Source organism: Colobus angolensis, unplaced genomic scaffold (genome assembly GCF_000951035.1).
Source record: "Colobus angolensis palliatus isolate OR3802 unplaced genomic scaffold, Cang.pa_1.0 Scaffold25, whole genome shotgun sequence".
NCBI classification, from domain to species: Eukaryota; Metazoa; Chordata; class Mammalia; order Primates; family Cercopithecidae; genus Colobus; species Colobus angolensis.
This window is the reverse complement of record NW_012115710.1, coordinates 4,609,734-4,624,724: the sequence shown is the minus strand read 5'-3', so window position 1 is coordinate 4,624,724 and position 14,991 is coordinate 4,609,734. Positions and strand designations below refer to the sequence as shown.

At 53.8% G+C, this 14,991-nt stretch overlaps 1 protein-coding gene across 1 annotated transcript in view; it reads left to right on the top strand.

Annotated features, from left to right (window-relative positions):
* The window catches only part of CCDC155 (coiled-coil domain containing 155), a 34,425-nt gene extending 23,165 nt beyond the window's left edge, over positions 1 to 11,260 (top strand). The window contains exons 10-20 of the mRNA XM_011946390.1: positions 500 to 577; positions 853 to 909; positions 1,225 to 1,284; positions 2,573 to 2,637; positions 2,802 to 2,889; positions 3,354 to 3,476; positions 6,067 to 6,125; positions 8,204 to 8,249; positions 10,270 to 10,334; positions 10,415 to 10,522; positions 10,625 to 11,260. Of these exons, the coding sequence (XP_011801780.1) occupies positions 500 to 577; positions 853 to 909; positions 1,225 to 1,284; positions 2,573 to 2,637; positions 2,802 to 2,889; positions 3,354 to 3,476; positions 6,067 to 6,125; positions 8,204 to 8,249; positions 10,270 to 10,334; positions 10,415 to 10,522; positions 10,625 to 10,772 (897 nt within the window). The 3' untranslated portion in view covers positions 10,773 to 11,260. The remainder of the gene's footprint in view (positions 1 to 499; positions 578 to 852; positions 910 to 1,224; positions 1,285 to 2,572; positions 2,638 to 2,801; positions 2,890 to 3,353; positions 3,477 to 6,066; positions 6,126 to 8,203; positions 8,250 to 10,269; positions 10,335 to 10,414; positions 10,523 to 10,624) is intronic.
* Positions 11,261 to 14,991: the final 3,731 nt, after the last annotated feature.

Below are 14,991 nucleotides of genomic sequence, written 5' to 3'. Positions count from 1 at the left end.
TGAGACAGAGTCTTGCTCTGTTGCCCAGGCTGGAGTGCAGTGGTGCGATCTTGGCTCACTGCAACCTCTGCCTCCCCAGTTCAAGCAGTTCCCCTGCTTCAGCCTCCTGAGTAGCTGGGATTACAGGCATGCGCTACCATGCCTGGCTAATTTTTGTATTTTTGTATATTTAGTAGAGACGGGGTTTCACCATGTTGGCCAGACTTGTCTGGAACTCCTGACCTCGTGATCCACCCGCCTCAGCCTCCCAAAGTGCTGGGATTACAGACGTGAGCCACCGTGCCTGGCCTAGCTCCATTTTTATAGATGGGGGAGCCACACTCAGAGAAATTAAAGCTGAGGTCCCACCAGAATGGTGGGAGGAATTAAATGGGTTAAAACCATGAAGTGCTTAGCATGAGACCTGATGCATATCAGCCAAGTGTTTAGCAAGTATCTGCTGTTAATTTTAACAACACCATTTGCTGAAGTGAATGTAACCAGCCATTCCTTCTTCTAGAACGGGAAACTGCTGGCCGAGCGGGATGGAGTGAAGAAGAGAAGTCAGGAACTGGCCATGGAGAAGGACACTTTGAAGGTGCCACTCCTTCCTAGTGCCTGACAACTTTCCACCACCCGGGGGCCATTTTTCCCATTTCCGGTTTTACTGACTGCAGCCTGATGAGAGCAGGGTCTTCCATCAAACTGTCAGACTTCCAGGACCACCCCGGCATCCCTAAAATCCCTGAAGTCCCGGAACATCTCAGGAGGTTGAATCGGTGGGGTGTGGGAGAGCAGGGCAGGCCAGACGGAGGGCAGGACCAAGGGGAGTCCTGGGAGGTTGGATGGATGGACCGGCTCCTTTCTTGGCAGCGGCAGCTCTTTGAGTGTGAACACCTCATTTGCCAACGAGACACCATCCTCTCTGAGGTGAGGGGCCTGGGGAGGGAAAGAGATTTGCCTTCCATGTGCGCCAGCCACTTCCTGCCCCTGGTCTAGAAAGGGAAGTCCTACTTGGGTCTGATCCTTGGATGTGCAGCCGGAGAGATTGGAGGGATTCCCCAGGTCCCAATGTGGCCCCTCAGGGATCTGGAAGCCCTTCTGCCCGGTGCTCTCCCTTGGGCCCCAGCTCCTCCCTCAAGCTCACCCTTGTCCCTTAACCCCCCAGCCAGTCCCCCCGCCACCACCAACCCCACTGTCTTCGGGGAACTGGTCCCAGTCTCATTTGGCTTTCGGCTTTCCCAGCGCACTCGCCATGTGGAGAGCCTGGCCCAGACCTTGCAAGAATACAGAGTGACGACGCAGGTAACTCAGCGGCCCTCGCCACTTCTCTTCTGCCATCTCTGGGACTTGCTGCCTCTCCTCGTCCCTCTTTCTCTGTCGGCGGCCACATCTTGCTTCTTCCATCCTAAATGTCTGACTGTATGACTTACTGTGTGTCCCACCCTCTGTTTCTGTATCTGCCTTTTCACTTTTTCTCTGTTCCTTCCTTCCATTCACTTTCATTCTCTGTGGTTGTCTTCTCACACACCCTTCCTTATCTTTTTTTTTTTTTTTTTTTTGAGACAGAGTCTCGCTCTGTCACCAGACTGGAGTGCAGTGACGCAATCTCGGCTCACTGCAACCTCTGCCTCCCAAGTTCAAGCGATTCTCCTGCCTCAGCCTCCCAAATAGCTGGGACTACAGGTGCACACCATCATGCCCAGCTGATTTTTGTATTTTTAGTAGAGACGGGGTTTCACCATGTTGGCCACGATGGTCTTGATCTCTTGACCTCGTGATCCGCCCACCTCGGCCTCCCAAAGTGCTGGGATTACAGGCATGAGCCACCGCGCCCAGCCTCCCCTCCTCATCTTTATGTGTCTCTGCCAGGCTCCTGTGGGTTCCTGTCTCTGCCTCTAGGTCTAGGCTGTCTGTCTCCCTAGGCAAGTCTTCTCTGTTTGGCTCTGGTCTTTACCAGTCTCTTAGCCCTAGTGTTTCTCTTGCCTGTGAGTCTGTTTCCATCTATGTCTTTCATTCTTTCATGCATCACTGCCTCTGCCTTCCTTCTCTTAATTTTCTTGGCTGTGCTTTTGTTTTGTTTTGTTTTGTTTTTCTTTTTTGAGACGGAGTCTGGTTGGTCGCCCAGGCTGGAGTGCAGTGGCACAATCTTGGCTCACTGCAAGCTCCTCCTGCTGGGTTCAAGTGATTCTTCTGCCTCAGCCTCCCAAGTAAGTTGTGACTACAAGCACGTGCCACCATGCCCGGCTAATTTTTTGTATTTTTAGTAGAGACGGGGTTTCACCCTGTCAGCCAGGGTGGTCTCGATCTCCTGACCTCGTGATCTGCCCGCCTCGGCCTCCTGAAGTGCTGGGATTACAGGCGTGAGCCACCACTCCCGGCCTCTTGGCCTGTGCTTTAGCTTCTGGATTCCTCTTGCTCTCTGTCTCTCTTTGGCTTCCTAATATTCTGTCACGGCTTTCTGCCCTTTGTCCCTAGGCAGTATGTGTCTGGGGAGCCCAAAGTGGTCAGGAAAGTGGAAAGAACCCTGGAAGAGGAGCCCGGGGTGGGAAAAATGGAGAGCCAGATGTGCCCCCCACTTTCTGCTTTGCAGGAACTGAGGCTGGAGATTTCACGCCTGGAGGAGCAGCTGAGTCAGACCTATGAGGGGCCCGATGAGTGAGTGGAACTTCATGGGGTAGGAGGAGGCAGGAGGGGAGCCTAAGGGCAGGGACACCCTGGCCTCCAGCCCCAAGGTGGGCAGGGAAGGGAGGCCAGCATGAGTCGACTGAGTGGCTACCAGGCACAAAGGCCGCCTTCCTCCCTCCTCCCTGTGTGGCCAGGCTACCTGAAGGGGCCCAGCTGAGAAGAGTGGGCTGGACCCAGCTGCTGCCCCCATCGCTGGGCTTGGAGATCGAGGCCATTCGACAGGTGGGCCTAACACGCCTGGAATAAGCTGCAGGCCACCAAGGCAGAATCTCCAAACATCTCCCCACTCTGATCCTCACACCAGCCTAGCCCTAACCACATTGCTGCCAGAGGCTCCCATCGCAACCTTAGCTTTTCTCTAACTCTATCTCGGATCCTAACCCCAAACCCACTGCCAGCCTCAGGCCTATGCCAGACCCCAGTCCGATCCAGCTGTGACTCACCCCTATCTCGTCTCCCTCCATGACCATCTCACTCCTTAACTTCATCTCGAACCCAGACCTTGGTCCTGGCAGCAAACCCTCCCCTGTTCCTGCTTCTGCCCACTCCCCAACCCCAGCCCCACACTAGCTCTTTTCTACCTCTCATCCTATTTACAGCCACACACCTAAACCCGTTTCTATGTCTGACTTTGTCTTCTACCTTAATATGACTCTCCCTGACCTCGGAAACAACTTCTGTCCCAGAAACAGGAAGTGGCAATTGCTGATCTCTCCAACCCTCTGTGTGGGGTGTGGCAGTGGGAGGAAGTCACCCATGATACCAGTGAGGAAGCTGAGTTTCCATCTGAAGCCCCAGCTGGGGGACAGGTGAGCACAGGAAAAGCTCTGAAGTCCAGGAGCTGGAAAGGGGCCCGGAGCTCCAGGTGCTGCCCTGGCCAGCCCATTCACTCACACCTTTGCTTGTTCCCCATTTGATGAGAAAATGTTAATTGAGAGCACACTGTGTGCTGGACACCCAGCCACAAGCCAGACCAGACACCGCCCCTGCCCCAGGGACTGACCTGCCAGCGTTGGAGACAAAGGTGAACAAAGCAAACACACAGATTGCACTGCGGCTTTTATTGTTGTTTTGTTTTTTTAGAAAACACTCTCAGGAATTACATTATTTAAAACTGTACTACTGTAGGAAGGGAATAAGTAAGTTGTTTATGCTAACATTTTAAGGATATATTAAGCATTTATGTTTCAAATATAAGTACCTTGAAGAAAAGCCAGCAAGCTCACTATGACATCTTTAACTCAGCAATAACCATTGGGTTTTTTTGTTTGTTTGTTTTTTGTTTTTAGAGACAGGATCTTGTCTTATTCTGTTGCCTAGAGTGGAGTGAACTTGACTCACTGCAGCCTCAACCTCCTGGACATAGGCAATCCTCCCACCTCAGCCTCCCGAGCCACTGGGACTACAGGCACCTGCCACCACACCCGGCTAATTTTTGTGTTTTTCAGTAGAGACAGGGTTTCACCATGTTGGCCAGGCTGGTGTTGAACTCCTGGTCTCAGGTGATCTGCCTGCCTCGGCCTCCCAAAATGCTGGATTACAGGCATGAGCCACTGCACCTGGCTTTTATTTATTTATTTATTTATTTGTTTTGAGACAGAATCTCACTCTCTTCTCTGTTGCCCAGGCTGGGGTGCAGTGGCATTATCACAGTTCACTGCAGCCTCAATCTCCCTGGACTCAGGTGATCCTTCCACCTCAGCTTCCCAAGTAGCTGGAACCACAGGCGTGTGCCACCATGCGTAGCTGATTTTTCTATTTTTTGTAGAAATGAGGTCTCCCTATGTTGCCCAGGCTGGCTGAACTCCTGGGCTCAAGTGATCCTCCTACCTCAGCCTCATGATTTTATGCCAAGGCCTTGCACAGGCTGTGCCAGTGGCTCGAAGAGTGCTGGGATTACAGGCATGAGTCACTGCTCTGGGCTCTCTCTCTGTTTTTTTCTTTTAAAGAAAATGTTGTAAACAGCTCTGTAAACGATGCTGTATTGTCTTGTATTGTCTTCAAAGCTCTTTGCCATCCTTCAGGAGAGACTCGTTTCTCTGATCACTTTTTCCCTGGTTTGAGAAAAGCTTCTGTGTTTCTCGTTGACAGTAGAGCTTGTTTGGGTTCTCACCGAACTCTCCCGGTGTCTCTGTAAGGCAGGCATCATCTTGTTACTCATGGGACACTGAGGCTCAGGGAGAAATCACATGGCCCTGGTCACACAGCTTGCTGGGGACAGAGCCTCATCCCCAGAAGTGTCAGTCAGATTGGGCTTCTGCTTTGAGCTCTCAGATGCCCCTGAGAGACAGGCTTGTCAAGGGGAAGACTGAGCCAGGCCTCAGGGTGCAACCTGCGATGGGCCCAGGGATACAGAGCTGAGTCCCTTGGGGCCAGGCCTGTCAGTGCTCAAGGCCTGATAGGAGAGACCCTGCAAATGGGTTGGCCCAGTGCAGAATGATCATTGTGCTAGAGGTGGGGGATGGGCCTGTGGCAGCCCAGAGAAGGGGTATCTGTCAGGTCAGAGACTGGGGGAGACGAGGCCAGGGCCAGATCATGAAAGGAAATCTCTGACAAGCTAACAGATTGTACTTTTCTTCGGAAAGCCACAGGAAGGGTGGGGTCAGCTCTGGGCATGAAAAGATCCCTCTGGGACCATGTGAGGGACCTACTGGAGGCAGGGAGGAGGCTGGAGCAATGGTGATGAAGCCTGAGCCAGGCCAGGGCCCTAGGGATGGAGGAAAAGGGACAGACAGACATAATTGGGGTGGAGGGACAGAGCGGGGATCAGATGGGATGTGGGTGATGGGGAGGGAGGAGAGGAGGAAAGACTTGGAACTTGTGACCTCATGAGGTGAAATCTTGAGGGATGTCTGGGGGCTGCCTGGAAGCAGTTGGATGCACCAGCCTGGAGCTCAAGGATTGCATTTAAAAAACAATGTCAAGTTGGTTGTTGAGGTCAAGGGCAATGCTGATACGTCTCTGGAGAAACCAAGAGGTACTTGGGTCCTGAGGGGGAGCAGATGGACCCAGCCCAAGTCTGGGAACCTGGGATGAGAAGGCGGTTGGACAGGGAAGTGCTGATCTCCTGTGGGACCCAGATAAGTGTACGAGGTCTGTGGAACATCCAGGAAGTTTAGGCGACCGGGACTCCTGGGTCCTGTCCAGGAAGGGGGCTTGGTGGCATCGAGAACAACCCTTTGGTTTTTGGCTTCTGCCCTCGGGGGGATAATAGGGCCATCCTCACGTAGGGGAGCACGAGACGGGGATAGGTTGTAGACGGTGGTGAATTCACGTGCAGGTTGCAGCCTGGAAGACCTTTTGCATATGGGGTCTGGGACCAGTGGAGAGACAGTGGGCACTGTTAGGGCTGGAGCTTTGAGAAGAATCAGAGAAGAACTAACCTTTTTGTTTCCACAGAGAAACTTCCAGGGAGAGCCAGCGCACCATGGAGAAGGAAGGAAGGAGCCATCCATGTGGTAAGGAGCTGAGCCATCCATCTGCCTCAGGGTGACACCCCATTCACAGATGCTTAGAGTAGGAGGACTGGATGAGCCCTGAGGGGGTTGGCATGCCGCTCATTCACTCATTCTTCACATCTTCCCAGAGCAGACCCTGGACCTGTAGGCCAGGAGATGAGACCTGGCCCTGCCGTCAGGTCTAGGAGGAGATCTGGTTCCTGACTCTGCCTCGGGGGAAGGCTCTTAGCGAGGCCGAGGCAGGCCACCATGCCTGAATGGAGCCCTGTGGGAGTGGTGTTAGTATAGGAAACTCTTAGACAAGAAGACACAATTGTCAGGCAGAAGGGACAGCTCAGTCACATGGTCGTTCTCTCACTGAACACACCTTTCCCGAGGCTCCAGGGAACCTCCCTGGAGAGCTCCCAGTCAGCTGGGAGATCTTGGGGGTGAGGGGGGCCTCTGGAATCAGCGTGGATTCAGATTCCAGCTCAGGTACTTTGCAGTCAGGCTGGTGTGAGCTATGAAGTTCCAGCCCTGTGATTGGGATGTGATTGTTAGGAGGCTGTGTCCAGGCCTCTGAGGATGGAGAAAGCACTAGATGACTGGGCCCACCCTCCTCCAGGGCCCTGGCCTTGGGGCCTCTGGTTTCCTGTGTTGCTTTCCTCTCCCCCTCCCCTCTTTCAGGCTCCCAGCTGCGGCTACTAATGAGGCTGCCTGCCAAGGCCTCTAATTGGACTTGTCTGGGAAGAGCTGAGATTGGGCGGGATGGGAGCTCCGGAGCTATGACCTCCCTTTGCGTCACCAGAGAAAAGAGGGGAGAAGGGGCTGAGCAGTAGTGGAAGTCGGGGAGGCAGGTGCCGTGCGAGTTTCCGAGTTTCCAGAGGGCAGGGGCTGTTTGATCCGCAGGTTGGAAAGCTGGGAGTGAGGAAGCTGGTGAATACAATGGCCCCTAAAGGTAGCCAGCGGTTAGGACTTGGACCTGGAGAGGGGTTGGGTCCCAAGTAGAAGTTTCAGGGGATCAGACAGTGTATGTCTGACTGGGGCCTAAAAGCCTGGATCCCTTATTGCGTGGGAGCACAGCTGTATTCCTGAGGGTATCTCTGAGGGTTTTGGGTCTGAACGTGGTGGTAGTGGCAACTGCAGGGCTGAATCTCTGCTCCCCAGTGAAGGCAGTGGCTGGTGGTGTGGATGGCTGGGTCTCTAAGGGGCATTCAGGCTGGGCAGCTTGAGGCCTGAGTCCCTAAAGCAGCATTTCAGGGACTCAGATGGCTATGACCCTAGGAGGGGCCTCCCTAGGAGCCTTCCCCCGAGGCAGGGTTGGGAGCCAGATGTCCTAGACCAAGACTCTGAGACTCGCTGAGGGCAGGGCCAGGTCTCCTCTCCCAGCCCATAGGCCCAGGGTCTGCTCCTCGGAAGACGTGAGTGAATGAGTGAGTGAGTGGCATGCTGACCCCTCAGGGCTCTTCCAGTCCTCCTGGAAGAGGGGCTTGCACACCTAAGAGGATTTGGCATGGGGAAGAGCTCCAACAGTGGGGTTCTGTGGGCTGGGAGGTCTGAGCTGGTGTCCCAGTCCTCAGACAGTACCCAGTGACAGCCACTGAAAAATGGCTCAACCCACTAGACAGGAAGGGCGTTTCGACACGTGCTCTGGGGTCTTACAGAGGCCTGAATCTCTGATACTTTGGAAAGTGAGAGAGCTGGAAACCTCAGTTCCCAGCTGGGGGACCCACTGGGGAAGTAGTGGCTGAGAAAACCACTCTGAGATGAAGAGGCCCCCTTATTCTTTAGTGGTCACAGACCCTTTGGATAATTTTTTGAAAATTCCTGTGAAAAATACATATGCAGGACACCCCCCAGGCCCATCCATGCTCCCTGGCCTCCCCCAGGCCCGTCTATGCTCCCTGGCCTCCCCCAGGCCCGTCCGTGCTCCCTGGCCTCCCCAGAGATCCATCCATGCTCCCTGGCCTCCCCCAGGCCTGTCCATGCTCCCGGGCCTGTGCTAAGACCCTGCTCCAAGGCTTCCCTCCCAGCCCATAGTAGGCAAAGGGAACCAGGGAGGAGAGGACGATGCCAGCAGTGACTTTGTTGGCCCTCAGGTTGACCAGAAGAGAGGAAGAGGAGGACGCAGAGAGCCAGGTCACGGTAGGCAGTCCCCAGCACCCCTCCCCAGTCCCCATCCACTCCAAGCCCGCAGAGACTGAGTCGTTCATTTCAACTCTTCCCAAGCCCCAACCTCACACCCCAACTCCTCAGGAGCAGAGAGAAAAATCATTTGGCCAAGAGATAACAAGGCCCTTGCTGTAGCTAATGAGAGCGATGGCGAGGTGGGGGGAGGCCTAGAGGCTGGTGGGCGGCCAGGCTGCTCCCAGGGGAGCCCCCCAGCCACACACACAGGGCTGCAGCCACCACACCGCAGGCCTCATAGACGTGGCTGCACCCCCGGATTGCATAAATGCACACGCACATGCGCCCACACTGGGAGAGGTTGGGCTGGCCCGCCCCAGCCAGCCTCAGAACTCCCTGGGGGCACAGTGCCCACAGCCCCCCCGCCTGCAGCCACACAGGCCAGCTCCTCTGCTCCTCAGAGCCCAGTGCCCGGTGGAGGTTAGGATTTCTGTTCTCAGGCAAGGACGGGGAAAGAAACTCGGTAAGCAGAGGTGAGGAGCCCTGGGTTCTGAGCTGAGGAAGGCAGGAGCTGGGCTGGAGTCTGCCTGTTGTGCATCAGGCACTGTCAGGGCCCTTGGGGCTCTTCAGGGTCCAAACCAGTCAAGATAGCTACCTCCATGACGCTCAGCTCCCAGCGCCCTGGCCCCGAAGCCCACCTCCTCTCGACATACCACACTCCCTTGCAGAGACTGGGGCTCCACCTCAGCTTCCTCACAGCTCACACAGGGATAATCTCTTCCTAGCTCCCAGGGTGGGGAGGAGGGTTAAGGACCATGTCATAAAGGGCCTGGGTCCCTGCCTGGCACAGCAGGTGGTAGAGGTGAACATATTGATTGTGATTGGTGTTCTGTTTTTATTTACTGCCATTATTATTGTCATTCATCATCCTCATCTGAGTCAGTAGGAAGGCCGGAGACCCATAGAGGTGAGGCCCTTCAGGGAGACATGGGGGATGAGGCGGCACAGTGAGTGGGGCCTAACCCTGGAGGGACAGCTGGGGCTTTGATCTTTGAATCTTCAGATGAAGTGTTGGAATTAATCAGTGAATTTAGCATGGTTGCTGGGTGAAAGGTCAAAATAAAAAATCAATCATATTTCAGTATAGCAACCATGAACAATGAGAAAAATACATTTGTAATTATGCCATTTATAATGGCATGGTGTTTTTGTTTTGTTTTTCTTTTTGAGACGGAGTCTCGCTCTGTCGCCAGGCTGAAGTGCAGGGGCGTGATCTCAGCTCACTGCAAGCTCCGCCTCCTGGGTTCAAGCGATTCTCGTGCCTCAGCCTCCTGAGTAGCTGGGATTACAGGCACGTGCCACCACACCCAGCTAATTTTTGTGTTTTTAGTAGAGACGTGGTTTTGCCGTGTTGGCCAGGATGGTCTCCATATCCTGACCTTGTGATCCGCCCGCCTCAGCCTCCCAAAGTGCTGGGATTATAGGCGTGAGCCACCGCGCCTGTCCTATAATGGCATGTTTTTCATTAGTAAAGCATCTGCTGATTCTGGCATAGGCAGGAAGACAGGATTCTGCATGAGGCCCAGCACGGGGTGGGCACCTGTGGAAGATGTGGTCTCTGCCCTCGGAGAGCTTAGATACTTCCAGAATCCAATGGAAAATGGAAGTGATGATATTGAATAGCTCACACAGACACTGAGCACTCACTAGGTACCAGGCACTGTCCAAGCTACTACCCCCACCTTTTTTTTCCCCCACATTCACTCATTTAGTCACCATGTTAACCCTATGAGGTGGGGACATCCCTGGCCAGCAGATGCGGAAAGAGAGGCACGGAGAGGTGTGGTGACATGCCAAGGACCCTCAGCCAGAAGCTGGCAGAACTGGGAACCCAACCTGGCAGCATCTCAGAGAAGTGCACTCAGTTAACTCCTGAGCTCCACCACCTTCTGTGTGGTCGCTTATGTCCAGTGGGCTGACCTGAGGACCTCTCAGTCCAGAACCCAGTGCCTCAAATGCACCTCTTTTGTCCTCCCAGGCGGATCTCCCTATGCCTCTAGGAGACCCTCGCCCTGGAGACATCCTAGAAAGCCCTCCAGAGAGGTAATAGGACCCACGGGGTCCGGGAGGGAAACTGGGGACAAGGAAAAACCCAGTGGTGATTCCCTCCTTTCCCCCAGCAGGCCTGCGCAGCAGGAACTCCAGCAAGCCTTGGTGCCTGTGATGAAAGAGCTGGTCCCAGTCAGGAGGAGGCCCTGGGGCCAGCTCTGCCTGCCCCCACAGCGGCTCAGGTGTGCCCCCAGGCCTCTCCAGAAGGAAGGAGGTGATCTGACCTTGGGAAGAGCAGAGGCTGCCCGGACCCTGCCCTAAACGCTCTCCCACCTCCCCACCAGGGTCACTCCACATCCACTGATCCCAGCTCCGGTCCTGGGCCTGCTGCTGCTGCTGGTGCTGCTGCTCTCTGTCCTGCTACTGGGCCCCTCCCCACCTCCCACCTGGCCCCACCTCCAGCTCTGCTACCTCCAGCCCCCTCCAGTGTGAGAGGCTCCACTTGCCCCTCAGAGCTGTGTCTAGCTCAGTAAATCCCCCGGCCCTCTCTCCACTCGGATCCCCATTGTTAGCCCAGCGTTGAGCCGGCTTACCCCAGACACAGTACAGGGGATCCACATCCCTGTGTTGGGTTTTTATGTGAAGTCTGCTAGTTTTTTAATGTTGATATTTCTTAACAATAGCAAAACTCCCCAGTAATGGATTAAGCACTAAGGGTTATTCCCTCACAAAGCAAGCCTGGTGAGGGCAGCTGTGGGCACACAGCTAAGTCTCGGTTGCCTCGGGGTCGGGGCCTCAGTGATTCTCCTGTCCCCTCCCTCATGCTCAGGAGTTGGCGACTGCAGCTTCCTACATCGCATCTGCGGGAGACGGAAACTTTTCCCTTCCTTTCTATAAAGAGAGGCAGTAGCCTCAGTGTGTAGTGGGTAGATTCAAATCATACTCGTAATAAAAGAGAAGCAGTTGCCTGCCCAGAGCCACCAGCAGACTTGTGTTTGTTTCGCTAGCCAGACTGTTTGATGTGACTACCCTTAACTGTAAGGGAGCCTGGGGGACCTGGGAGGTCAAGTACCTCTGGGGAGCCTGGGTACCTTGAAAATGCCTTGCCACACACCTCCTTCACACTGAAAACCACTGCAGGGCATGGACCCAACAAAACACTTTGGGAGTCACCTACACACCACCACAGTGTGCAGCTGCTGAGTGGCCTTGGCACGCATCGCCAGGCTGCTTTGAAGGGCTCCAGGATACCTCCTCTCCCTGATCTCTCTCTCCCTCTTACCTTCTCTACACCTCTGCCTTGCCCTCCTGCAAAAGGATCCTGACTCTGTCCTGCCACCCCACCATGGGTAGGAGCCTAGGTTGGCCCAGTCCTAACTGCATCCTAACTCAATAAAGGACAATCTTCCTGGACCAGGTGCAGTGGCTCACGCCTGTAATCCCTGCACTTTGGGAGGCCAAGGCAGGAGGATCACCTGAGATCAAGAGTTCAAGACCAGCCTGGCCAACATGGTGAAACCCTGTCTCTACTAAAATAACAAAGATTAGCCACCTGGTGTGGTGGAGCTGCCTGTAATCCCAGCTACTCAGGAAGCTGAGGCAGGAGAATCACTTGAACCTGGGAGGCAGAGGTTGTAGTGAGTGGACATCGTGCCACTGCACTCCAGCCTGGGCAACAGAGTGAGACTCTGTCTCAAAAAAAACAAAAAAAAATTAAGAAAAACACACATGTGAGACCCCAGCCCCTCCCTGTTATTCACAGGGACCGTCTGCATGGTGCAGCTCTGGTGCATCATTACACTGTAAGCCCCTTCCCCGCTAGAGTAAAGCTGAGGACACAAGAGGGAAGCACATGGAGTCTGCTACTCCCCAAAAATACACGATTGGGCACCCACTGTGTGGGGCACGTGGCCCTTGGTATTGGAGTTGTGCAGGGAATGCCCCAAGCTTTGCCTGCCTCATAGCACCGCCAGCAGGATCCTTACACCATGGCTGCAGCACTCCCTGTAAATAACAAGAGTGGACACCCAGGATGGCTGGCCCCAGGGTGGGAGGGCGCTGAGCTAGGCACTTTGAGATATGTATTTAATCTTCACCTCCATACTAAGAAGTAGATGGTGCTGTTATTGCTTTACAAATGAAGACACTGAAGCACAGAGAAGTTAAATGACTTGGCGTAGATGTCACAGCTAAAACTTGTGAGAGTTGGGACCCAAACTCAGTCTCAGTCCAGTTCAGTGAATGAACTCACACGGGTGGCTGTCTGCTGTTTATAGCAGCCTATCAGTTGAACATCCTTATCTGGGAAAATCCCAAGATAGGAAGGAGACAGGGCCCTACCTTCAACTAGGAGAGTCAAAGGAGGGTCCCCTTTCCCAGCTCTCAGGGGATTGGGCTACTATGACAGGCAATGTTTGTGGCCCACGCCCATCCCTGTGGCCAAGGAGAAGGATCACAAGATTGGCAGCCCCACCAGACTCTCCAGTCACAGCCATCAAAGGCAGCAACAACTCTCTACAGAAAAAGGGGGACAGGGATGTGGACCAGGCATAGACCAGAGACGTCCGCTAGAGTGCAAATGGCAAACAGGAAATGCACCGGGGTGTCATTTATTGATTCAACAAATATTTGTTCATCATTTCTTTGCAACAGCTAGACCTTAGAAAAATGAAGCTGTAGGGGAAAGCAGGACCTCCAACATCAAGCTGAGGAGCTCAGATTTTCTCCTGAGAATGATGGGGCTTTGGGAGGTTTTATTGCTTGTTTGTCTTTGGTTTTTGACATTTTAATTGAGGCGCAGCTTACGTACAGATAGCAGACAAACCTTAAGTATCAGCCGGATAAACTTTTGTGTACGTATATACCCATGAAAATCACAGCCCAGGTCAAAATAGTAGACAGTTTCAGCACCCCAGATGCTTCCTTGGAGAGTTTTGAGCAAGGGAGGGACAGAATCGAACCTATTTAAAGACTGATGGAGGTAGCTGCAGGTCCTGTGAGAGCCCAGAAAAGGCAACTGATTCGGCTGGGAGGTTACAGAATTCTTTCCAGACAAGTGACATTTGTGTTTAGTATTGAAAGATGGGTAAGGTTTGGGTTACAGTCAGCAGGGGCCCAGGGAGGGTGTCATAGAGGTGGGAAAGAGACCAGGGTGTGTGGAGAGCCATGGGCAGCATCCTGTTGCTGGATTTAAAAAAAAAAAAAAATTAAAAGGATTTGGAGTCGGGAAGGGATTGAAGGCTACAGAGTGGTGGGAAATAAGAGAGGTAGGCAAGAGCCCATGAAGGAATTTGAACACCAGCTTGAACTTTATTCCCCAGTGCCCGTGAAAGGGCTGTGAGCAAGGGAAGGCAGAACTCTGGGTGGGAAGAAGAGCATTTGGGGCCTATGGAGGAGATCAATGAATGAAGGGGATGAGAATGAAGGCCAGCAGGTGGGGAGGAGTCTGGGGCTGTGGTCCAGGTAGGAGAGAATGAGGCCTGAGGCAGGGCATGCGGGTGGAGAGGAGGGAAGAGCAAAGCCATGGCAGGGCGGGAGGGACCAGGCTGGAGACTGACAAGCTGTAAAGGATGGCGAAAGCGGCAGGACAAGGACAACCCTTGGGACCTGGTCCAGTGACTAGGAGACAGTGCAGCCATTCCCAAGATAGGGAACCCATGATAAGGAGTGAGTTCAGGGAAAGACTCAGTTCATTTAAGGGCTGGAGTCCTGAGCTCTGAGCTCCCAGGCTGGAGAAGGGGGTCTGGGTGTTGTCAGCTGTCGGTGGTGGCGGAAGCTGTGGGGACTGCTGAATTTGCTTGAGAGTAGAGTGGGAAGGGAGGAGGTTCCAGACACCATTTTGGTCAAAAACCTCAAATGTTCGGAAACGGATCAGGGAGAAAATAGAGTGTAGGAAGAGACCAGGCCAGTACCCAGCTACCAGGCCCTCGGGGAAACAGGAGGAGGCTCTTCATAGGGTCGTTGTGAGGTTAAAAGAGCTAATACAAGCACAGCACTTAGAAGAGTGCCTGCTATATAGCAACTGCTCATTAACATTTTAATTCCATTTCTCCATGAGAGTAGTGGAAAAGTCGAGACTTTTGAAATTGCACATACCTGGATTCCAGTTATCCTTTTGTCGCTTAGTAGCTCTAACAACTTGGGAAAATTCCTCCTGACTGTCAGTCTTATTTGTAAAATTAGGCCAACTCCAGATAGTTTTGAGGAATACAGTCTTTCCTTTGTTATTTGGAACGACAGAGAAACAGTCCCGCCCCCACAGTCCAAGGGCCAATTAGGGCTCGGTCCGCCTCCCGAAAATGCAAACTTTGGGAGACCTTGCCAACCACATGTGGCGGCCCCGCTTCCCGCGCAGCAGGCGCGGCCAGCTCCACCCTCTTCTTTAAACCAATGAGAGCGCGGTCCGCACGAACGGCGCCCAGTGCGCGCTGATCTGGCCCTCTGTGGACCACCGGGTTGCCATGGTTACCCTTGAGGGCGGAGCTGAAGGGCAGCCAGGTATCTCCCCGCCCTTTCCCTGTCCTTTTTGGAGCCTGACGCCTGCTCCTCTCTCCTCTTCTCCTGCCCCAGCCTGGCGCCCCGGTGGTCTCCCGAGAAGGAGACCTTAAGTCAGAAAACCCTGAAAAAAAATCGCTGGAGGCTGCTATAAGAGGAGGAAACCCTTTTCCAAAAAAAGCATTTTGCTACGTAACAGGCGCTGTGCTGAAGTCTT